The following is a 25,439-nucleotide window of genomic DNA, read 5'->3' on the forward strand; positions in this document are numbered from 1 at the left end:
ACCGGTGCTCACAGATTATTAGAGATGGGTTGATCGGGATATCAGAATTAGCCAGTAAGGGCTAGAGCTAAAGGGCCAAGCAGTGATTAAATGAATACAGTTTGTGTGTTGTTATTTCGGGGCAAAAGCTAGCCGAGCAGGCGGCTGGGGTGTTGGGGACACAGCCCTGCTGCTTCATATTACTACAGAGAATATTGCAAAAAATACAATAAAAGCCGGGCGGTGGTGGCGCACGCCTTTAATCCCAGCACTCGGGAGGCAGAGGCAGGCGGATCTCTGTGAGTTCGAGGCCAGCCTGGTCTAGAAGAGCTAGTTCCAGGACAGGCTCCAAAGCCACAGAGAAACCCTGTCTCGAAAAACCAAAAAAAAAAAAAAAATACAATAAAATAAAAATAAAAGACCCCTACCATCTCCCAGTTAGTTCTCTTTGCCTTATGCTTTGGGTCAATATGTAAACTCCCAACTACTGCTCCAGTTAAAACCAAAAACCAAAAACCTTGCTTATATAAGTTGCCTTGGTCATGGTGTTTTATCACAGCAATAGAAAAGTAACTAAACATGCAGTCACTTGAATTTGGAATATATTTAGGTTGCAATTTAGGTTATTGGCTCAAAGCCGTGTCTTCCTCTCTGAGACACTCTGACTCCATTGGGAAAGGCTCCATGGTTAGATATAAAAAGACATCAGGTCCAGCACCTCACATCTGTCCACATCGTCCCAGCGCACCCATGCACCTTCTACCTCCTTTTGATGTTGGTAGCTAGGGGATCCCTGCCACTAAAAAGGGTGGGATCTGCTTCCTGGAGGGCATCAGGAAGGAAATCAAGTCCACCAGAGAAACAAGGACAAACTCCCATACTACCATCATGACACTGATCTTTGGGAGGGCAACCTAGCCTCACAACAGTGATGTGGGAGTCCCCCTCTGTATGCTGTGAATACCGTTGGTTAATAAAAAAACTGTCTTGTGCCTGTGCAGGGAATAGAGGTAGGCAGGGAAAACTCAACTGAATGCTGGGAGAAAAAGTCAGAGTGAGAGAGAAACCATGGAGCCCTGCTGGAGACAGACACCAGAACTTCAGCTGGTAAGCCACAGCCATGTGGCCATACATAGATGAATAGAAATGGGTTAAATTAATATGTAATTCATATGTAAGAGTTAGCTAATAAGAAGCTACAGCTAATGGGTCAAGTAGTGATTTAATTAATACAGTCTCTATGTGCTTATTTAGGGGCTAAGCCGCCGGGAACCAACAAGTGACTCTCCTCCTACACAACAGGCCAGTCCCTCTTGTGACGTGAATCCATGAGAGGAGAGGCGAAAGTGCCCATGTTCATCTAGCTGAAGGAAGCGGACTTAGTCCAAAATGGTCTCAAAGTCTGTGCTTAGGGCTGGGTCAGCTGCGGCCTTGAGGATAGCCATTGTCACTGCAGGGAGCTTCCGGCACAGCGGTTTCTGGGCTGCAACAGAGGATGTGTTTGAATTTCATTCCAAAGAGGTGAGGTAGTCCCTTAGCCTACCTGGGTCAAGTCCTGGCCACGTGTCCCACCCAGATACACAACACCGCCGCTACACTGGGCACACAAGGACTGCAAGAGTGGCAGTACGGAAACAGATGCACCACAGAAACCTCAGCATCCCTCCCTGCATCTAGAAAGCAGCAGAGCAGAGGAGGGGGTGAGGGGAGCAGGTAGGGAACAGAAGGTTCCTGAGAGTGAAACATGTCATCCCATGGGCCTCTAGGGGGGTAAGAGGCGGAGTCAGAACAGAGGGAGCAGGCAGGCAGAAGTAGGAAGATGTGGTCTAGAAGCCCAGCTTCACTCCCCCCCCCCCCCCGCCCAGGGCTGCCCCAGCAGGCTCCTCCCCTGACAAATGGAGACGGGCTTGGCATCTACAGTCTGCCTTTGGATTCAACTAGGCACTCAGTGTACAAGGGTAGATTTGGGGGTCATTTGGAGGATCTCACTTACCGGCCCTGAGAGGTCCCAGGAGACACCTGTAGACAGCAGAATGACCAGCCAGCTTGATCAGGAAGGCTTGGTAGCAGAGCCAACGTGCAGCTTCAAGAGGAAATAAGCCGGAGGCTCCCTTGGCCCCTAGTGTCACTCCTGGGGGAGCAGACGGAGGGTCAAGAACCATGGGCCACAGACCCTCACGCCCTCCGACAGGCTCTCCACACCCTTCTGACCTGCTAGACCCAGGAACGATGATCAGCAGCACTAGCGCCCGAGTGAGGGCTGGATATCCAGCCCCTGCACAAGAATGCTGGCCCTGGTCTATCCACGCACCTGCGTTCTTGACCTTCAGGACAGAGTAGCAGCAGGATGCTGAGCTGGCGATAATGCGCAGAAAGAATGCGGGGTTCTTCCTAACATGCTGGTCAAAGGGAAGCTGAAGCACGCATGCATGGAACCTGGGAAGGAGCCACAATGGCAGGGAAGGGCCCTTGGTGAGTATGTACATGCGTGTACACATGAATGAGCTCTTGTCTGTGCATACATGTGAACTGCACACACACATTTATGTGCACCACATGCACAGAACCATGTACAAATGAACTACGTGTGAACACTCAGCATGTGTGTGTGTACACATGTCTTCATACAGGTATACCGTCATATAACTAGTCTCATCCCAGGTGCCTCATGCCTGTCATCTCACATCACAGCAAGGGTAAATTGCTTGACTTTGAAATTGTGCTCAGTGTTCCACAGCACAAGCTTTTTCCTACACTCAGCTCCAGTGACCCAGGAGGTTACTTAGGAGGAGGCCAGACCCACAGTGGCATAAATCTGGCCTGTGGTTGGTGTGGCCATCTGTCAGCCCCAGGCAGAACTCTGGCCTCTGCTACAACCCATGCAGCAGCCTCCTTTCATGAGTCACAGGAAGCCAATCCCACCTGTACTGGAGACTTCAGAAGAAAGCTATGGTCAGGTAGAGGATGCCATGTGGTTTGGCCTAACAAACCTGACTTAGGTGAGGACATTTCACTACTTGAAACCTGGGAATGGATCCCACTGATCGGCCACCAGTCCCAGGTCTCAGGACCAACCAAGGACAAGACTATTGCAGAAGAACAAGCCATGGCTGCTTTAGGCTATGTCCTTGTCATGCCTTGTCATGCAAGACTGGGGACACTCAGCAATAGATCTGATTCTCTGGTTTCTGGAGCTCTGGATCCCCCTGCTTCTCTTTCCCATCCTATGCCTTCTGGGGTGCTTTCTTGGGGGGCTCTTTACCCCAGCTTCCCCTCCTGTTTCAAGCCTGTCAGTCACAGGCTCTGATCAGCACCTAAGGTCACATAGGCTTCCGGTACAGGGAGACCAGAAGAGGTTCTCATCTGACAGATACAGAGCTGTGTAGAGACTCGGCTGAGCGCTGCTTTTTCCTGACCCCATGTTAGTATGCCACCCAATCTGGGGAGCAACTAGCCAGCTCTAACTTAAACTTGAAAGCCCCAGCAGACAGCATGGCTGGCATTTCTGGTCTGTGGCTCTCTCTAGTGGTGGCAAAGACCCATGACTCACCTGTAGGCCTGCAGCAGAAAGATCTTGTAAACATTGATGCAGACTGTCTGCAGGCTGTTCACCTGGAGTCCCAAGGGAAAGAGAAATATCAGCAACGTCCCTCAGATCAAAAATGAACACTTCCTGTGTGAGGAAGCCAGGAAATCCAGCCAGGGGAGGAAGCAGGAGGGAGCAGGGGCCAAAGCCTACCACAGCGGCCCCTTCCAAACAGAGAACTCAGCAGCAATGTGAGAGTCCAAGGTCAAGGCCAGGATCCAAAAAATCCTCTCCGCGTGTGTACTGATGGTAGTATTGTCAAGTGATAGAGATGAGCAGGGTAGATGCTCAGGGGACATACAAATGTCCACATGCTCTTCACACACACACACAGGCACACGCAAGCACGCACACACATGCACGCATGCACACACGCGTGCACATGCATGCATGCACGCACGCTCGCGCACACACACAGGCACGCACACACACACACACACCACACACACACGCACGGTTACCCTCGACACACACCTCTCCCTGCACGTGCCTCCACACAAAGAACAGGACCTGCACAAAAGTTCCACAGATGACGTGGCTGCCCATCTGCTTACCTGCAAGTCTAGAAACAGACTGTGACACTTCAGCCGCAAAATAGCTAAGAGCTTGTGCCGCATGTTCCTCCCGGGCTTAAAGGTGCGCTGGAAGGTGAGGCTGGTCTTAACTGAGGTCTGGGCGTAACTGCAGCACAAAGATATCCTGCCTGAGCCGGGCGGTGGTGGCGCACGCCTTTAATCCCAGCACTCGGGAGGCAGAGGCAGGCGGATCTCTGTGAGTTCGAGGCCAGCCTGGTCTACAAGAGCTAGTTCCAGGACAGGAACCAAAAGCTACGGAGAAACCCTGTCTCGAAAAATCAAAAAAAAAAAAAAAAGATATCCTGCCTGTGTGATTCCCACATCAACCCCTCTTCTGAGAGACCAGCACCAATGCCCTTCCACCCCCTGTCCCTCTCTGGTACACACTGAGGGCTGAGACAGGGATGGACCTTCACACAAGGGAACACATTCCAGCTCTTGGTACATGCTCACAGCACCACATGAAGCCCTGGACAACCAAACCTAGCCAGATATAGTGAACAACATCCGTTTTATCCAAGCTTAACATCACCAGACATCTTTGCTCATCAGTGGCAAATAAGAGCCGTCAAAAACCCATGGTTTAGAAGGGAACATAAATCATACAGGAAATCACAAAACCCTGTGCTTCTTTAAGTTGCTCAGTCAGACAGAGCACCTTCCCAGTACAGGGCTGTGAAGAAAGCAGAACATTGCCTTCAGCCAGACCTCGGCGGCAGCAAACAGTAAGGAAATGCCTACGATAGTGTCAAACCACTTGCAGACTGCAGGATGCTTCTTGGCCACCTTTGAAAATAAAATTACAAGATGGTGCATATAGGACAGAAGGCAAGGGGTGGTTCCTTCTTGCCATCCAAAGACCTTGTGTCATTCTCAGAGATGTATACTGGTAATAGGCAGGCATGGTTACTTCTGTTAAGCTTCTTTAAAAGATTTTTGTTGGGGCTGGAGAGATGGCTCAGTGGTTAAGAGCAGTGCCTGCTCTTCCAAAGGTCCTGAGTTCAATTCCCAGCAACCACATGGTGGCTCACAACCATCTGTAAAGAGGTCTGGTGCCCTCTTCTGGCCTTCAGGCATACAGACAGAACATTGTATACATAATAAATGAATAAATAAGTAAATAAATAAATATTTTAAAAAAAGATTTTTGTTTTTACGCATTTGAGTGTATGCCTGTACATGCAGATGGAGGCCAGAGGAAGGGGTGTTCTGTTCTTCCAAATCCCATGTTATTTCCTTGAAACAAGATCTCTCACTGAATCTGGAGGTAGCCTGACAACCAGCAAGCCACTGTGACCAGCTTTTCCCATCTGCACCTACAGTGTTGGGGATACAGGTGCCTGTAACCACCATGGCTTTTTATGTGGGTTTCAGGGTTCTGAGCTCAGATCCTCATTCTTAGACAGCAGGTACTCCTAACCCAAGTTACCTCCCCAGTCCTACTCATACCTTCTATGTGCAGCACAATTAATAAAAGAACCCAGAGACAGAAACTGGGGTTCAACCTGAAGGTCAGAAAAGCAGAACAGCCAGCCACTGGCTCTTACCTCTACTTCAGTATGAAATGGTGATCCTGCCTCCAGTAATCTCAGACTGAGACTATGTCTGAGAGCTGTCTCCTCCCGTTTTGTATTCCTCTCTAGTGCTGGGATTAAAGGCGTGCACCACTATCACTTGGCTTCTATGGCAAACTAGTGTGGCTCCCGGGGTTAAAGGTGTGTGTTGCCACTGCCTGGTCTGTGCAGCTGGGCAGTGTGACTGTTTCACTCTCTGAACTTCAGGCAAGTTCTATTTATTAAAATACAAATGAAACATCACTACATCTATAGAGACTTTTGAACACTTTGATGTTGAGATGGGGTTTCTGCCATTAAATACTGTTTGAAAATGTGGTCTCTACAGCAGAAGAAGGCTGCTGCTTATGTTCCAAAGCATCTTCTGTGCCACTGCTTAGGTCAAAGGGCAAGACAAACCAGCCTCGCCATCGTAAAGGTTCAAGTCAAATCTTTGGTAGAGACACGAAGATGTGAAATTGCTAGCGAAAATGAATGCATGTTCTACAGACTACAGTACCATCGAGTGCCACTTTCTGGAGATGCTGCCTTAGCCTGACTGAATCAAAGCGTGTGTGAATATGTGTAGAGTCTGAGCACACACTAAATCACGTTATGAGGGCTTAAGCAGCATAGACTATTATCCACGGGGGTCTTGCACCAATTCCCTCACAGATCCTAAGATCCACTGCACAATTCTGGGGACACACCTACATGGCTGTGTTCTACATTGCAGCCTTCTGTTGATTCTCTTCACGCTTCACATGTGAGCTATGGTTTGGGGAGAAGAAGTTCCTACCAGTATGTTTTCCCTTAAGGTGTTGCTAGTCACTCTGGCTGACCTCTAGACACGTTGTCCCTGGCTCAGACGGAAGGATCCTCAGCTCAGCTGAGCACACCCAAACTGCAGCCTCATTGGTGAGCTCACAGCTGCTCTGGTCTATGTGTCAGAGTCGTCTCCGATTCCCGCTGTCCAGGGCCAGCCTGGATTTCCAAAAGGGTGTGCTTTCTCTGCTTTTAGCAGTATGTTCAGAAGGGAGATGCTGTTTTGATTGCTTTACCCATTACTCATGACACTGAGGAGCCCAGGCCTGTGCGCAGCAGATATGGGCACCTGCACAGATGGCTTATCTGCACCCAGCTCTTCCCTTATGGTGTGAACTTCCAAAGAGTGCTATGGAGACAGGAGAGTTTGGATTTGAGCTCAGGACAGCTGTCAACACGATGACAGCCTTGTCCGTCTCCTGCCACAATCCTCATACTTTCACTCATAAAAGAAGAAGTCTGGATAATTTCACCTATTTCCATCTCAAATCTGTCGTATCTACACTAAAGCTGGGTTGTGAGCTCCTGGTAGGTGGAGACCAAGCACCTCCTCACACAAGTACCTTATACCTCCTACAGAGAAGGAACTCCATGGTCTCTAGGAGACTTGAGACAAGGCTGAAGATGTTCTCACATTGCCCTGTCCATCTCCAGGCAGAAAGGGAACACCTTACAGCCTCTCTCACTTCAGGCCTCATGGTTACTTGTGTCCAGAAGCAGGAAACAATGTGGAGAACCCCACAGCATCCACTGCCCCCATGAGCTCATGGCTCCTCAACAGGAGACAGAACGGAGTACCCTACAGCATCCCCTGCCCCCATGAGATCATGGCTCCCCAACAGGAGACAGAACGGAGCACCCACAGCATCCCCTGCCCCCATGAGATCATGGCTCCTCAACAGGAGACAGAACGGAGCACCCACAGCATCCCCTGCCCCCATGAGATCATGGCTCCTCAACAGGAGACAGAACGGAGCACCCACAGCATCCCCTGCCCCCGTGAGATCATGGCTCCTCAACAGGAGACAGAACGGAGCACCCACAGCATCCCCTGCCCCCATGAGATCATGGCTCCTCAACAGGAGACAGAACGGAGCACCCACAGCATCCCCTGCCCCCATGAGATCATGGCTCCTCAACAGGAGACAGAACGGAGCACCCACAGCATCCCCTGCCCCCGTGAGATCATGGCTCCTCAACAGGAGACAGAACGGAGCACCCACAGCATCCCCTCCCCCCGTGAGATCATGGCTCCTCAACAGGAGACAGAACGGAGCACCCACAGCATCCCCTCCCCCCGTGAGATCATGGCTCCTCAACAGGAGACAGAACGGAGCACCCACAGCATCCCCTGCCCCCGTGAGATCATGGCTCCTCAACAGGAGACAGAACGGAGCACCCACAGCATCCCCTCCCCCCGTGAGATCATGGCTCCTCAACAGGAGACAGAACGGAGCACCCACAGCATCCCCTCCCCCCGTGAGATCATGGCTCCTCAACAGGAGACAGAACGGAGCACCCACAGCATCCCCTGCCCCCATGAGATCATGGCTCCTCAACAGGAGACAGAACGGAGCACCCACAGCATCCCCTGCCCCCATGAGATCATGGCTTCTCAACAGGAGACAGAACGGAGCACCCACAGCATCCCCTGCCCCCATGAGATCATGGCTCCTCAACAGGAGACAGAACGGAGCACCCACAGCATCCCCTGCCCCCGTGAGATCATGGCTCCTCAACAGGAGACAGAACGGAGCACCCACAGCATCCCCTGCCCCCATGAGATCATGGCTCCTCAACAGGAGACAGAACGGAGCACCCACAGCATCCCCTGCCCCCATGAGATCATGGCTTCTCAACAGGAGACAGAACGGAGCACCCACAGCATCCCCTGCCCCCATGAGATCATGGCTCCTCAACGTGGCCAGGTGTGCTTACCTGGTGTAGTCACACAACACCTCCAGAGTCTGCGTGTCCAGCAGTAAGCCACACCAGGGAAACAGGCAGCAAGCAGGCAGCTGGTGTGGAGCTGCACCGTCCAGGGTACCAGTCTCCATGGGGAAGTTCACCATTGTCTTCTGTAAGTTTATGGTGCAGCCATACTCAGGAATGCCGTGGACCAGGGCCCTGGTAAGAGAGGGAACATAGGTGTTCTGGGACCAGAGAGAGCGGGTCCTTGAGGGTACCCTAATGGAACGTCAGGCACAGTCTTGCTCTGGAAATGTAGCCTAGCTCCTGTCTTCTGTGTAAGAAATAGAACAATAGGGCAAGCTCAGAACAAAATAGGAGGGCATCAAACAAGTAGGAAGAGTCACATGACTCTCTGATGGTCATATCTTAGCATCCACGTAGCAAGGCATCTTCTCCCTATGACCCCAAAAGCCTGCTTTCTTGTTGCTATTTTGAGGTATCTACAGGCTCCAAAGCTACAGAGAAACCCTGTCTTGAAAAAACAAAACAAAACAAAAAGTTGTCAGGAATGGCTGTTGTGGTGGTTTGAATAGGTATGGCCCTCATGTGTTTGATGCTTGGCCCATAGGGAGTGGCACTATTAGGAGGTGTGGCCTTGCTGGAGTAAGTATGGCCTTGTTGGAGGAAGCTGTCACTGGAGCCAGGCTTTGAGGTACAGTTTACTTCCTGTTGCCTGCAGATCCAGATGCAGAACTCGCAGCTACCTCTCCAGCACCACGTCTGATTGCCATGTTTTCACCATAATGATAATGGACTAAACCCCTGAAACTGTAAACCGGCCTCATAAGACTTGCTGTTGTGAGTCCGGGAGCCTACCATGGCCCTCTGCATGTGTGTGACAACCGTGTAGCTTGGTCTCTTAGGAAGGCTTCTAACAGTGAGAGCAGGACCTCTCCCTGGCACTTAGCTGGTTTTTGCTAACTTGTTCCCCATGCTGGATTACCTGGTCCTGTTTCAACCTGATGTGCCAGGCTTTGTGCAGGACCATGGTGAGGCCTGGCCCCTTTCCAAATGCAGATGGAGGACTGGATGGGGGGAGGGTAGATGAGAAAGAGGACCGGAGGAAAGAAAGGAGGGAGAAATGGCTGGTATGTAAAATAAATAAAAACAATTAAATTAATAAAAAAGAGTTGCTGTGGTCATGGTGTCTCTTCATGGCAATAGAAAGCCTAACCAAGACAGCTGTGGTCACATCTCCCAGAAGGGCTTAGTGCCTCAGGCCTCTGCAAACAGCCCTTCTGTGGGCTCAGTTGGGGGGGCATGGGAGTTACTGTCTGTTGTCTCATCTGAAGACTTTCCAAACACTGGCATTAGCCTGGTCCCTCACCACACTGCGTCCTCGGTGAGACCAAGCTGGACCAGCCATGGGTGCCATACTGTCTTCCTTGGTGCTGCAGGTGTCCCGTGCCTGGCTGCATAGGTAAGATGTCCCTGCCACTTAGTAGAGGTGACACTAGGTCTTGGTGACAACACGAGCTCCAGGCGAGCGGAATTACAGACCAGTTAAATGTGCTGCCTCAGCCACACACTCACCGTGATAATAACAGCAGAAACCTGGGCATGACGGTCCCTACCTGAGGAAGGCTTTTGCCTGGACCAGGTGGGGTGTCACCAATAGAAAGTCATCCACAAAGCGTAAAAGCAGCCTAAAATGAGACACATTGACAGGCTTCACATAGAATCCATCTTTAAAGGATCCAACCTAAAACACTTTAAATATGGGAACGCGCAAAGACAAAACAAAGTGATAAAACAGCTTTACTGTCTTCCTGACAGAAAGAGCTCTGGGGCACGTCACAGCTTTTCATGAAGTAAAGGCAATGGCCTTTACATCTTGGACACGAAGCAACTGTAGCACCCACCCAGTGAGCTGGAAACATGACGTGTACAGCTATGTCAACTCATGACCCGGACCCTTGGAGGGGTAAAAGGAAGCATTTACCCGTCCTGCTGCACCTCCGCAAAAAGCTTGTTCTCCATGTCTCCGAAACACAGGCTGAAGAGCAGGGTGGACAGGCTGGAGCCCTGGGGGATGCCCTGGCACTGGACATAGCACCTGGAAGGGGGGTGGTTAAGGTCAGAAGCAGCAGCCGTGTGGGCTTACGCTCACGTTTGACAAACCCCCATGTGTAAATATGGACGCAGACATACATGAACATACACAGACACCCTTCTGTAGACATGCTCAAAGACTACATAAAAACAGTATTATCTACTACTGTCAGACCTAAAAGGACACCAAATTAAGTACTGCCCTTATCTCTCCCATCCCCCACTCTTATTATAATCTGGGTGGTGGGGACTACATCCCCATTCACTGACTCCAGGCTTTTCTTAAGTTTTAAATTTTAAACAAGAATGATAAGCAATCAGGCTCTTGAACTGAATATGTTTCTGAGACAATTAGTAACAGGTTGTTAATGCAGGAACATTCCAGGGGTAACCATTTCTTCACAGAACACATAATGGCACCCTTCAATCAAACATACATGTGGGTGCTGGCATGGGTGGGTGCCCTCACATGATCAGGACAGGAAACTCACCGAGGGAACCCATATGTGAGAAGAGTTGGGATGAGCTGACCTTTAACCCCTCGAACTGGCTCAGTCCCCTCTGCTGGAGTAACTGTCAGGAAGCTCTCCAGCACAGCGCACACAGATCTGACTGTTCAATGTATCAGGCTGACCCACACGAGGACTAAGTTACCTATCACGTGGACAGACTCACAAACCTGTGCTCAGTACCTATCAGGACTCAGGAGCACCCTTTGTTGTGTTTGTGAAAACACACCCAGTTGCAGCTTGTGGTCTCCTCGTATGCACATTTAACATTTCCAATCACATCCTAATACATATCGTGACTTCTGACGATCAGACATTTCTTCTCCTACCTGACATCATCTCTAATAGACCAGGGTGAGCCTGGAATCCCATTCTGACTGGCACTCACCGTGTGCTCCTATGAGTCCAGTAAAAAGGAGCTTTGGGTGCAGAAGGTCCAAGCAAATGCTCAAACGCTCAACCTCACATCTAATCCAGACACACAAGACAGGTCTTTGCGGGCTGATGGGTTGTTAGGCAGCTCCAGCAGAGCCAGTCTCACGGGAGTCTCAGGGGGACCCAGCCACGGACACTGCATTCTCTTTGTTGACGCTACACATGTCCTGCACCTGGCTGCACAGGCGAGGTGGCCCTGCCACTTTGTCAAAATGACAACAGGAGCTACAAGCATACAAAATTTTTAACTTCAATGGGGCCAAGCTTAGCCAGGAGCTCCCAAGGCCTTATGGGTAGGCAGTCCTGTGGCCCAGCCAGCAGAGGGCAAAAAAATTCTACAAAGGGAAGTGGGGAGGAAGGAATGAGGTGGAGGCAGCCGGTCAGATAAACTGTAGCCAGTTAGCGGGCACCCTTCTCAGCAGTCAGGATGGCCTCTACCTACCTTTACCAGCCCAGCCTCTGCCCACTTGCCCCATGCCTGTGCCCACCTGCCGCCAATCTTCATGATGCTGTTACGCACAAAGTGCTGGAAGAAGTCAAACAGGTTGCGGCCGGTCTCATTCAGAGAGAAGTTCTAGAAAACCAGACACAGGTAGACGGACGGGTGTGAGCATGTGGAATATTGCAGCAGGTTGCTACCAGATGCCCCTTCAAGACTGAGCATTCAGGGTAAAGTGGGGTGGGGGCAGGGCCAAGTGTCCCTGTATGACTAGGCTGAATCTGACTCAAGGTGACGGGGGTACGTAACTTACAGAGCAGTGATGAAACCTCGTATGTCCTTACAGCACTAGGTCTGGAAACTTGCAGCTCACCCAGTACCCCGAGGAGCCAAAAGAAAACCATCCAAAGCACTCAGTGAGCGTGGCTGCTCCAAAGGTGGAGTATGTACAAAGAAGGTTCTTTAAGAACCACCAACTTGTGGGAAGAGATCTCCTGTGTGGGAAACAGCATTGGGAAACACTGCTTCTGACACAATGGACCAAGACGAGGACCACAGAACAAGGCCAACTTGTCCACCCAAAGCAGGTGAACTGTCTTATGGTCTCAAGGTCAAAACTGAGGGAGGATATATTTTTACCAGCTCACTAATGAGTCATCTGGATTATGGGGGACAGAAGGGTAGAAAGGGCACTTCAAAGCAAGAGTCTTAGCATGCCCACCTTAGTAGCTACTGGGGGGCCTTGGTCATGTCATGGGACTGCCACCAGGAAGAGTGGCCTTGGTCATGGGAACTCTCCACCAAGGAGCATGTTGGTCACATTCCTGCACTGAAACAAACAGCAAAGTAGGAAAAGCCCTACCAGGTGTGGCCCACGAGTGGGAAGCCGGAGGACCTGCTCAATGACAACCGAGTTCCTCAGTGCGCTGGCATCGGACTCCTGCAGATGTGTCACGAACTCGTCCATGTACGGCTGGAAGTCAGACATGGCGGAGACCTGCAGCAAAGAAGTCAATACTTGAGGGGAACCAGAGAGGACGTGGTTTTCTGACCGGGACAGGCTCAGTACAGTTGAACAATACAACAATGTATGTAGGGTCACTCCATCATAGAGTCTTGTAAGGAAAAGAGAGAATCTAGCATCCCAGCAGGAAGAGTCACAGAAACAGCAGGTTTGACCACAGTCAGCTTTCCACAGGGCAGATACCCCCATAATGCTGTAGTTACTGACAATCACAACACAAGCAGCACCCAGACTTCTCCACAGAGGCAGTGTGCCGACAGGAGGAAGAGCTGTCAGGAATAGGGAGGAGATGACATTTCCTGCAATAGACTCTCTAGGACGCCTGCTTTTTATCCAGTGGTCACCAAGGCCCATGTCTCCAGACAGGATGTCACTGGAGGAATACAGCACCATCTACAGACAGCACAGGGACAATTCCAAGCCTGCCAGGGGTGAAGCATCCGGAGACGGGAACACTGGAGTCTCTAAGTAACCTTGGCTGTCCTCAAACTTGTCATACTTCTGTTTCATACTCTCATATGTTGAGACTGCACATTGGTGTTGAATCTTAAAACTTCCCATGTTAGGTTGCAGGTGTGAATATGGTCAAAATGCATTGTATACACATATAAAGTTGTCATAATGAAACCCATTAGTATGCACATTTCACATACAATAGCACAAAATAAACAAGAAGCCCGTGTGCCAAGTGGGTTTGCTGTAGTGCCAGGAGAAAAGCCACCCAGAGTAGTTAAAGTACAAGAACTAACCTAGGAAAGAATAGCAAGATATATAGAAAATGTCTGCATTTCCAAAATAATTAAGTAACATGCTTCTAAAGAACCAAGAGGTTATCAAAAATTGCAATTAATAAACAAAAAAGATTTGAACTGAATAATGAACTGGCAAAACGCCAGAATGTGTACGGCACTACCGAGGGCTCTCAGAGAGAAATATGTAACTTCAGGTATTTACTTGGGGTTGGTGCAATGGCTTAGTAAGTGAAGACACCTACCTCCAAACCTAGTGACTTAAGTTCTATTCCCAGATCCACATAGTGGATGGAGAAAATTAGCTCCTACACATTGTCCTGTAACCTCTCCAGAGGCACCATGATGGTTGCTCTGGCCAGAGCAGGGAAGGGATCAGTTGGGTGTAGTGATTACAAATATGCCCTTGGTGCAGAAGCTACAAGAACACTGCAAATACCACACATGTAGAGTTAAACGTTTGCCTGCGAGTCTTGTGTGTCCTACATACAGGGGAAGGAAGCCACCTTGCGCCTCTTCCAGGCCAAAACTCTGTGCAAATTCCTCCCCTTTTAAATCTGCAGACCCCACCTGTTTACTGAAGAGGACATAGGATGTACAAATCAACAAGCTGTTCCAGAGCAAGGGAGGATAGCTGCAGATAGCTCCTGGAAGGGGAAGCTCCATTGGGAGTCCCATGGAAGGAGGCAGGATGGGGTCAGACAAATGATCGTTGGCGCCATGGACACCCAAACCATAGACACATCATCGTATGAACTTGCCAGAAGTGCGAACCTATCACAGCCTCAGCTGTGTTACTGACAGATCCCAGATATCCATGGTATGAGAAGGCCCGTGCCACCAACCTGCTCTCAGCATAGATAAGAGTTCACTATGATGTTACCTCTCTCCTGAAGGACTTATGGACTTGGCCTTGGCGATCTCTTTGAACCACTGCATACTGGCGGACACAGTACATGTTCTCTGGGTGTCTGATCATATTGGCGACAACCTCCATGAGCTTGTCCTGGGGAATGGCATCAAATGCTCCCGTCACATCTGCCTGCGGAACACACGTGAGCACTATTAAGCATGGTTGGGTCCAGGCCTAGGGATCCTACTGGCTCTGCCTTTGGTGACTGGGTTCTAACTGCCTTTAAGCAAACCTGCAGGAGAAAGATACTCCATGCTCCTGTACCAGCCTAGCTGCCCATGCTCATCCTACAAGTTTCCCATTCCAGACAAAGGACCCTGGAGCATACCCCAGATACGGCAGCATCCAGCATCCAGGTCCTAGTGGTAGAATCAGCCTTGGCTACTTCTCTGAATGGGGCCCATCGACCAATAGGCTTCTCCTACAGGGTGCATCCCAGAAGAGTTGGAATATACTGTGCAGGGAATGCGTATTGAGCTCATGGATGTTCTGGGAGCTGGCTATCCCGGAAGAATGGGGTGCCCCTGCATCTTTGGTCTACATATGGTAACAGGCCAACACTCTCACCAGCTTAAGCCTACAATAGGGTCACCCAGTGTTGGCTGCTCCGAGGACATCCCTACAGTCACGCCATGAGAGCAAATGTGATAGACAGGAGTACCAATGCCTACCTTAACAAAGTACATTCTGGGTGCCCAGCCCAGAGTGCGTGTGCGCAGCACGAAGGTCCGCCAGGTCCTGTAGACGTCATTCAGGCCCAGGACAGAAGCCCCCAGGAGGTTAGGATGCTTTGTCCGTTCATAGTTGAGCACGCTGAATAGCGTCTTGAGACGGTGGGTGAAATCCTGGGCCTGTGCAGAAGACACATGAGAAAGGGACCTGACAGATTCTCCCAGACCACCCTGATTTCTCAGAATAGACTCCTGTAGCCCAGAGTCCTAGAAGACCTCTCCCACTAAGTCACTTGACTGCATTTGGGGCCTGCCCCAATCTGTTCTCACCCACTATCAAGGCAGGTCCAGAGACACGTCCTCTGGGCTGGGGTCAGGCTCAGGATCGCTGGCACTCACAAAGGTCCCCCACGGAGCTGAGGCCTCAATAGCTTCACTTTGTCCTCTGGGGCATTACCAACGACAAAGTCACCCCACATACTTTACACAGCTACTGGGAGGAGTCAGAGCTTTTACGGATATCCAGCTATGGGGAAGGGAGGCAGCTGCCTGCTGGTTACTGTGGCCCCTAGTATCAAGGCCAAACAGTGTCTACTCTACTTAGCAGGATCCCTGAGGTACCTCCAAGGTTTGTGTCCCAAGTCCTCTGCTCTTGAGGTCATCTCCCTTCTCTAGGTCCTTCCCACATGCTGAGTTTTTGGACTCAGGAACAACCAGTTCTTTGTCTTCCCTCTTCTGTTTACGCAGGGCAAAGAACTTCATGAGCCCTCACGGAGACAGAGTGCAGGCTGCACCAGCAGTAAAGGAGCCAAGCGCGCTCACCTGTTTCTCTTTGTCAAGGACTCTGGGGCCCATGCTGTAACCCATGTTCACAATGGGCCGGAGACCACTGGTCTTGGGGATGAAACGCAGTCTGTATATGGGGGTGACCGGCCAGGCCTCCTGGTATTGCCTGACCTCCTCTCGTGACAGCTCCTGCAGCTGCACTCTCTTGAGGTGCTGCCTGTTACAGAGAGCATTGTGGAGTTATGATGTGAGAATGTGGGACATGCAAGAGACACATTCCATCGGGGTGGTTAGAAACTTGGGTCATTTGACACCTGGCCATGCTATGGGGCTACATCCAGAATCATAGCAACCCACAACAACCAGACAACCCACAGGATTGTCCGGGCAGAGCATAGCAACCCTCAACAACCAGACAACCCACGGAACTGTCTGGGCAGAGTACATGGCATGTAGCCTGTGTTGGTACCTGGGACATCTGGTCCCACAGTCTGCCCTCAGTGTTCCTTTCTTGGGTGGCTCCATTGACCAGGACACTTTTGAAGCAATCTGCTGCACTGTATGGATATCCTGGCTTAGACACAGGTGTGAAAAAAAAAAACCCAAAACATCCCTGCCCGCCCCAGGTATGTGTGTGCCAAAGTGTTCAGGAAGCCGTGTGCTGGCTAAGGATCCCACAAGCACAGTGGGTGGTGTGTAATATAGAGCTACGGCTGGACCTTGGGGCCTCATGAAACATGGCGCTGGGTGGTAGAGGTGCACACCTTTAATCCCAGTGCTCAGGAGGCAGAGATGATCTCAAGGCCAGCCTGGTCTACAGAGCAAGCTTCAGAACAGCCAGAGGTACCCAGAGAAACCTTGGTTAACATGGTAATCTGCTCTCTGCAGGCCTTGCCTGGCCTCTACTCTGCCTCTTCAGACTGGGACAGCAAATCCCAGCTCAATAAGCAAAGAACCTTAGTCACTCAGAGCCCCTGCCAGCTCTTGGAGTGGACCCTTGAGGTTCCCCACTGAGGAGGCTCCTCATAGGTGCCTCCTTCAGGGGTGAACAGAAGGTGAACCCATCTGACCTATGAACCAAACAGGCAGCTGTTCTGTTTGGTATGAATTCCTCCCTCTTTAGGGACCCTATAGATGGTGCGAACCCAACTTTTGATCTAACAGCCCAGAAAGCAGGCTCCCCAGTCCATGACTACATGGAGTCTACGCCCTGAAGGTCCACTGTAAATAGCAGACACTGATAACAGAGACGTGGTGTGGTACCTCACTCCAATGCTCTGCAGTTTGCTCCACACACTCTTACGGTAGAAGAAGAGCTGGTTCTTCTGGAATGTAGTTTCTGTGATGTAAAAGAATGACCTGAGCAGCTCTACCACGTATGTGTCCATCAGCCAGAATAGGAACGTAGCCAGGATCCTTTCCCTCGTACGGTGTTCTGCAGCAGGGATGCAGTTGTTTCCTGAAAGTAGTAGATACTCAACACTCACGACTAAGCCCAGACTCATAAGGTCCAGCATTGAAGCCCCAAAATGAGCCCAAGAGGTGTAGCTCTGGACATGCTGGGTTCTAATAAAATAGATCAATAAATTAGTTCAACGTTTGTTGGATGTGATTTATTTTTTATTTTATTTTTATTTATTTTTTTTTAGCATGTTGTACACTAAAGTTCCCTGACAAAGCTGTGTTGGTGTCAGGACCCTACAGGCTTGCTGACTAGAGGTGTGTAGCTGCTGACTGAGAGAGAAATGCTCTGAGCTATCTTTCCCTCTCCCAACCTCTGAATCTGACCTAGCACCGCTGTGTCTATCCAGTGGATCTTTTGTGATGGGTGGACTCAGCAGACCCTAGCTTCTGCCAACTCTAAAGCTAAGAATGTCTTCAGATAGGGGCTAGGGATGTGGCTTAGCTGGAAAAGTGCGTGCTATAAAGGCGTGAAAACTGACTTCTATTGTGTGGTGGCCTGTACTTGTAATCCCAGCGCTCTGGAGGCGAAGACAGATGGATACTATCTGAAATACTGACTCCAGGTGATTGAAGACGCCACCTGATGTGAACATTGAGACTCCACACACGCGCACAGGCAATCTTCAGTGGGTGCTCGGGCTGTGATCCTGGGTCACACACTCCCCACACTGACAGCAGTGCCGTTCAGAGAACAGACGGCTCTTACTGTCAAACTGGACATAAAGGTTCACTGCACCATGGGTCAGGAGAGCTGTCCCTCCTGAGGGCCTCTGAGGATCACTCTGTACATCTCCAGACACAATGGGGCCTGTTTTATCCAGATAAAGCTGGGTTTACCAGCTGTGATAAACATAAAGGAAACTCGGGAAGAAGAATAAGAATCCCAAAGGAGGCACAAGATAGGAGACAGAATGAACAGAGAAAGAAGACGTCAGGGGCTGGAGAGACACCTCAGTGGTCAAGAGCACTGACTGCTCTTGCAGAGGTTCCCAGCAACCACAAGGTAACTCCTGTAACTCCAGTTCCGGGAGATCTGATGCCCTCATCTGGTCTGCTCCAGGGCGCCAGGCGTGGCAGAGTGTACCTATACATAAAATAACCGCTAGAAATAGGGTTAGACTAAATACGCAGTGATCTTAAAAAACAAGACTGGCTCGATGGTGGTGGCACACGCCTTTAATCCCAACACTAGGGAGGCAAAGGCAGGCAGATCTCTGTGAGTTCGAGGCCAGCCTGGTCTACAAGAGCTAGTTCCAGGACAGGCTTCAAAGCTACAAAGAAACCCTATCTTGAAAAACAAAACCAAAAAAACAAAAAACAAAACAAAACAAAACCCAAAAAAACCAAGAATGATGTTTAACTTGGGTGTAGAGAGACTGAAGGCAGAATTAAGTCAGCAGAGACAAAAGAAGTTGTGGGAGCCCCGCTCTGGCAGCAATCAGCAGGGGTTACCTGGGAGGGGGCGTGAGGTTAAAGGAAATGGCAGATTGAGAGAAACAGAGACAGAAAACTTAGGATAGCCTGGGAGGACTGAAGGTGAATACCAACCAGCCCTGAGTTTATTTCTCAGTCAGCATATACACTAATTACAATCAAAAGTGCAGGACAACCAGCTAACCTCCTCCCTGCAGTGTCCTTCGGAGGAAGCTCAAGCGGAGGTGTTATCTCAAACAAGAATTTCGCTGGCTACCACGCAGCTTCTAACCTCTAAGAGGAGTGCCTCCAGCTGGCCTACCCCGGCCCAAATCTTAATAGAATAATGTAATCTTTCATCTGAGCAAAAATGCTCTTTCTTATGGGCTGTCTCAGACGTTTCTCACAGCCCTCAATGTTGCAGGCGGAGCAGGAAAGCTTGAACTCAAATGACTTCTAAGTCAGAATTGACGCCAGATGGAAACTGAGTCACACATGGCTACCACAGGAAGTCGGTGGAGATGCTGACCAGAGATCGACTGAGTTAAGGCTCAAATGTCGGGTGACCACTGGCCACGAACGGTGCACATAACTTCTCACCACTCTAAGGTAAAAACAGAATGAGCACAGGCAGCAGCAAGGAGATGCACTTTACAACTGTGCAACAGCAAGACGTGGGGGTGGGGTGGGGTACAGCAACACTGGCTGCTTTTTCAGGGAACTGGGGTTTGGTTCCCAGCATTTACATGGTGCCTCTCATCTGTAACTCTGGCTCAAGGGAACGCAGGGCTCTCTTCCAGCTTCTGCAGGTACTTGACATTCAAGTGATACAGAGACGGACAAGTACCACCCCCCCCCACACACACACACATCATTTTAAAACTAATGAACGCGAACTGGAAATAATAGGAGCCTCACATTCCTGCACATTTCTTCCTGAAGGAGAGGAAGCCAGCCAGCTCAGCTTTTCAGCTAAGTGACCACTGTCCAACTGGTATAGCAATGTCTAAAAAAAAAACTCACTTGCGTGCTATGGAAAAGATCCATTTGAACTGCAAAAATGTGAAATGTTTAAAAGCAAAACTTAAAGGAAGAAAAAAGACATAGTAGGGAAAAACCAAAAGCAAGCCCAGTTCAGTCAGTTTGAGTTGACAAACTCAGCTACTGGGCATGGTTTACACACCTGCAATCCTACTTCTCCCGAAGCTGAGGCAGGAAGGGCAGCCTGAGCAACTTAGCAAAAACCTATCTCACAAAACAAAACAAAACTTCACATTTAAAGAAAAAAAATCACTAGAGTCGTGACATCCTGGTAATCAGATTCGCTAATCAGAAAGATAGAAAATCCTGCTGGGTGTGGTGGCACACCCTTTAACGCCAGCACTCCTGAGGGGGAACAGTTCCAGGTCAGTCTTGTCTATAAATAAATAAATAAAAACTTATAACTAGTACATAACAATATTGCATGTAAATACCACCAGAACAAGAAAAAATAAGCCTACTTGTCCAGTCAGAGACGGAGGTATCCATCCCTCTTCCTAAGTCACGGCCTGGAAAGGGTGTGGATGTGACGTAGTGAACACAAAAACCTCAGCACTCAGAAACACAATGAACTTGTGCAGAAGTGCACGCTTCCAGCACCTTCAAATAGCTGGTATTATACAGACTATTCTACACGAGAGTTCAAGATCAATTCAAAAGGAACATTCAAAATATTTCACACAAAGCCGGGCGATGGTGGCGCACGCCTTTAATCCCAGCACTCGGGAGGCAGAGACAAGCAGATCTCTGTGAGTTCAAGGCCAGCCTGGTCTACAATAGCTAGTTCCAGGACAGGCTCCAAAGCCACAGAGAAACCCTGTCTCAAAAAACCAAAAAAAGAAAAAAAGAAAAAGAAAAAAAAGGTGAAAAAAATATTTCACACATTTAGAATTTAAAAATTCCTATGTAATAAATACATAAAAAATAAAACAAAAAAAAAACAAAACAAAAACAATGGGAGGTCGAAAATGCCTCCAAATCACTGATAGAAAAATTACCATCTATGGCAGCACTAGGTGCAGCTAAGGCAGCGTCCAGAGGGAAGTGTATAGCCAAAGACCCAACCTATGATGACAGAAAACAACAAACTGAAGAGACAAAGGTGGGCCAACCTCAACATTAAACCAGGCAAGGGAAGCCACAGGGGTCCTGGCTCTACAAACTCCGAGGTCACACAAACAGTCCCCTTCCCACAGCAGGCCCGGTTCTCCTTGCTCGGGCGTCTTCACTTAAGATGGGACAGGGATCTTCACTGTAGGGAAATCTTTCTTTTATTTGTCTCCCAGCCACCCTTCCCCTTCGTGGACTGAGGAGCTGCACAGTTAAAGCTTAAGCATGCATCTGGTTCACTGGGTGAACCAGGAGAACCCTTAAACCTTAGGAGCCTGGCTTCCTACCATGACAAATGGGTTCCCGGGCTGACCTGCCGTTGTTATTGGCGAGGCACTGTTCCACAAGGGGATCGCCGATAACCTGTAGGAGCTCTCTCTAGAGCGTCTTCTCACCAGGTGCCAGTATTTCCACCCACTATGCACCCCTCCTGCGCATCTGTTCCCCGGTGTCCCCAGCTCTGAGAACCTGCCCCAGGTCTTGAACAAGAATCTTGGCTAGCACAAACGGGGCCGGAGGGAGCTTGGAGTCGGAGGCCATCGGATGGAACTTACCCAACCACTGACTGCATAAAGCCACGGCACCGCGGCGGACTCCTGACACTCATTGTCTCCCTTTTCTGGACCCCTGCTGCCTTCAGTAGAGGGCCAGCCCTGCTCACCTGGATTGCTGCGAAGCCAGGGGCAGTTCTCCACTTTCATTTTCCACATCAGCTCCTGCAGTGAGAGTTTGCCGTACTTCCCCAAGGAGATGAATTGTTTCACTTTCTTCAAGAAGCGGCGCTTGTTGTGCCTCGTACCCCAGAGACCTGAAGGCACCAGCTTTCGGATGCAGGCCCGCAGAAAACCATATACCTGCCAGGGACTGCTGTGTAGGCGAAGCAAATTAATGAGGTGCGGTGGGCTGGTGTTCAAGGCATCTGCCACCTGGTGGGCTGCTGTCCGAAACCTACAATGTGACCTGAGGAGTCTGACATATGAGCACCTTGCATGGTTCACAAGCAGCTGCTGGAATAGGGGCCGCATCTGCCAGTAGCGTCTCGGCAGGCGGCGTGTCCGGCGTTGTGGTCCTGATGTTTGAGGCCTGGAGCCTAGAAAGATGATCTCCACCAGTCTCCTGGCTCCACTCAAGCTAGGCTGGAGGTTGTTGAGTAGAAATGAGGGGTTCAGCTTCTCTGGGCCACCTCCCCTGGAGTAGAGGAAGCGTTTGGTCTCAGTAAAAGGTTGGGGCTGAAAGGCATTTTGGCATAGCGGTGACTGCAGGTCTGTGGAACTGTGTTTGTTCTCACAGAACACTGATCCAGGGAGACTCAGGCCAGGTGCCTTTCCTCTGGAAGACAAATTTCCCTTGGTAGCTCTGCTAGTAGGCACTACGGGGAACTGGGCAGGCCTTGGCACCCATGTTTTGTCTGATGGGGTTGGAACCGCCTGCTTGTCGGGTCCCTTCTCCCGTCTCAGGGCCAGATTGCACCTGGCCTTCTTGGATGAAGGCACACTTCTATCGGTGTTGCTCAGACTCCGTTTCACGGCTCGAGATGGCAAGGCCAAGGGTTTCCATGCTTCCTGGTAACTGTTGTTCCTGACCGGGTGTCTGGATCCAAGATGGGTTAAATTTCTGCCCGCGGGTCGTGTGGGCCAGTATCTGGGGGGCACTGAGGGCCAGGTATCCGTGGGGCTATCGATTTGGTACAGGGGTGAGCCGCAAACCTGGTAGGCACAGGTCGGGGGCACCAGCAGGTAGAGCGCACAGCGGGTCAGAAGGTAGACCAGCAGGTCGTCGCCCACTCGGCTCAGCAGAAGCATCCATGCACGACTGATGCGCAGGGTGTCAGTCACCGAGTTGGGCAAGTAGCTTTGCACGCTGGTTGTGAAGGCCACAGGGGCCCCGCCTTGGGTCCCGCTAAGCAGCGAGAAGCCAAAAGCCAGCACGTTTCTCTCGCCGCGCTCACAGAGTCTCTGCACGACCCTGGCCACCAGCTCCTTCAGAGATGACACCTGGTAAGGAGAAGAGGTCTTGACACGTGAGCTGTCCGATGTACTCCCGGCTCTCCGCCCCCAACCCACGGGGATCCCACCCGGAGGCCCACCTGGTGGAAGGAAAGGTCAGCAGGTGGAGGCTGCGAGCCCCAGGGCACACACACTAGGCACTGGGCCACCAAAGTGCGGAAGGCCTTTGGATCCCCAGGTTGCACAAGTCGCCTGCCCTCAGTTCCCAGGCGCCGCACGAAGGTTGCCAGCGGCCACACCTCGCGGTACCGGCTGCGCAGCAGAGCGCGCACAGTCCGGCAACGGCGCGCGCGGGGCATCGCGCTCAAGGTCCGGCCCTGCCTCCCACGTGCGGGAACTTCGATCTAGGGTTGTGGACAGAAAACGTCAGGATACTGGCCACTGAAAGCCCGCGGGGGATAAAGGCGGGATCGGGACGGAGGAAGGGGCGGGATCCAAGCCTGGCGGAAGGGGCGGGGTTGCACCAATAACACTTTTTTGTCGGTGGTTCCCCAGTTGGCGCTTAGGGACTACCGACCAGTCTTGTTCCTCCAGTGGAGTTCATTGTGCGGAAAATGTAACCCGAGTTCAGTGGTTGCGGGGAGTAACAGAGAGAGCGCGGTCACGAAGGTTGCCCTCCACAGAAACCTTCTCGGTCCCCTTTTCGCTCTGAGCTTGGGATGCCAGGTGGTCTAGATTGGGGCGGGGTCGCAAGCAAAGACGCCTGTCCTTGGCTGGCAGTGGGTGGTGGCAGTTGGTGTTCTTTCCAGTCAGGTTTCACAATTACCGCCGGAATTCGACTGTACAGGTTCTTAAAGCTTTATTGTGGTCCTACCATAAGCTCAGCTCCCAGATAGGTTCCGTTAACAGCCACCACCAAAGGAGGAGGACCAGGTAAAGCTGTGTGTCCGCTTTTCTTACTGTCACAGCGGCCTTCACCCCAGGGTCCAGAGCTACGGATCTTCTCCCACTCTCGACCTCAGGACAGCAATCCTTCTAACCGGAGACTTGCAGCTTTAACAGTACTTGCCAGTGAGCGAGAGGAGTTGGGGGTATGGCAGCTCGCTATGGGTAGGGGACATAAGTCGTGACAATACCCAGAGTCGTAGCTAGGAGCTGGGAAATAGGGAATCTGTGGTCTTCACAGTAGCTCAATTTGGCAAACACTGAAATGCTAACAAATCTAACCTTTGGTGCCTTCAGCTTTCTGAGGAAATTGCTTCTATCCACCGATCTAGCATTTGAACAGGCCTCAAGCCCTCCCGACAGACGCTTTTTCATATTTACTTCCTCGTAGGAGGTCTGCGGCCTTGTAAATACTCAGGATTACAGGTGTTATTTTAGAAGTCCCTTTAGTGGGCGTCAGCTTCTTTGAGGGGGTGTTTTTGGAGGTTTGCCGGGTACTGCTACTTAGGAGATTTGGGACTGAACTGAGAAATTTGTGCCAACAAAGAAGTGGTTCCCCAAAGAAACCAGCATTGAAAACAGATTGAAAAATTATAATATAGCTGGGCACGATGGTGCATCATTGTAATCCTGGCCCTTGGGAGGTGGAGGCAGGAGGATGAGGGGACATTCAAAATCAGGCCAGCTGCACTGTGAGTTTAAGGTCCACTTGTGTGAAGTAAGACCCTGCCTCAAAAAACAAAGAGGAGGAATGTGGGTAGCATGTGCTGACATGAAACCCTGGGTTCAAGCCCCAGAAAACCAAAGCAGAAAATACGTGTAGAAACTGTCTGTGAGCTATGATGGAACAGTGGGCACACAAAGAGCAGACTTGTAGCAGGCCTGCCTTAGAAAGCTGTTCTTACAGACACTAGGCCAGACAGAGGCTCTTTGGGGAGGGCTGCACCCCAGGAACTATCCCAGAGACAGCAGGTGGTAGAGGTTAGACCCTGCAGGAAAGAGGCGGAGGAGAGGACCCCTAGTGTCCCTACCCATATAGAGATAAGAGTCTCTGTAGGAAATCCCTGGGGCCTGTCCTGCTCTCCCGCTGGACTGTCAGCATCCAGAATTCCGCCAAGGCTCTGGATGTGACGCTGTGCTGCTGTAGCTTGCCAGGTTCAGACGTCACAGGAACACTGATTTGCTTCTTAGGGGTCAAGATGGGAACATGAGAACAGTAATCTTCATTTACATAGTTTGTCACCGACACTGCAATTTCATACCTATTATTGATTTGATCAACACCCAACAGTTTAGAAAGTATGTGAATGAATGCCACCGTGCACTTTTGTAGGCCAGAGGCTGGTGATTCCCTGACATCACAGACGGCAGAACCTCGAGAGAGTACGTACTGGTTCTGGACTTGGGAGCCCTGACACTGACCAACTTGGTCTCTTCTTGGGATATGTTACCT

The 25,439-nt window shown here is 50.5% G+C and overlaps 1 protein-coding gene across 3 annotated transcripts; it reads right to left on the minus strand.

The window, feature by feature from the left end:
* Positions 1 to 372: 372 nt before the first annotated feature.
* Tert (telomerase reverse transcriptase) lies at positions 373 to 23,525 on the minus strand. 3 transcript variants are annotated; one of them, XM_075975702.1, is made up of 17 exons: positions 23,182 to 23,523; positions 21,757 to 23,089; positions 17,331 to 17,526; positions 16,104 to 16,284; positions 15,903 to 16,016; positions 15,282 to 15,461; positions 14,581 to 14,739; positions 12,787 to 12,921; positions 11,974 to 12,059; positions 10,432 to 10,545; positions 10,064 to 10,135; positions 8,457 to 8,645; positions 4,120 to 4,246; positions 3,530 to 3,591; positions 2,291 to 2,415; positions 1,973 to 2,110; positions 373 to 1,462 (listed from the first exon to the last, which is right to left on the minus strand). In XM_075975702.1, the coding sequence occupies exons 1-17, from the start codon at positions 23,398 to 23,400 to the stop codon at positions 1,359 to 1,361; spliced, it is 3,534 nt and encodes a 1,177-aa protein (XP_075831817.1). In that variant the 5' UTR covers positions 23,401 to 23,523; the 3' UTR covers positions 373 to 1,358. The 3 variants fall into 3 exon arrangements, 2 of the variants coding, with proteins under 2 accessions (XP_075831817.1, XP_075831818.1); XM_075975703.1 differs by lacking the exon at positions 15,903 to 16,016; XR_012910863.1 differs by lacking the exons at positions 373 to 1,462; positions 1,973 to 2,110 and having other exon boundaries at positions 2,358 to 2,415; positions 3,719 to 4,246; positions 23,182 to 23,525.
* Between the last annotated feature and the right edge of the window lie 1,914 nt (positions 23,526 to 25,439).

This window comes from Microtus pennsylvanicus, chromosome 6, assembly GCF_037038515.1.
Source record: "Microtus pennsylvanicus isolate mMicPen1 chromosome 6, mMicPen1.hap1, whole genome shotgun sequence".
In the NCBI taxonomy this organism is placed as follows: Eukaryota; Metazoa; Chordata; class Mammalia; order Rodentia; family Cricetidae; genus Microtus; species Microtus pennsylvanicus.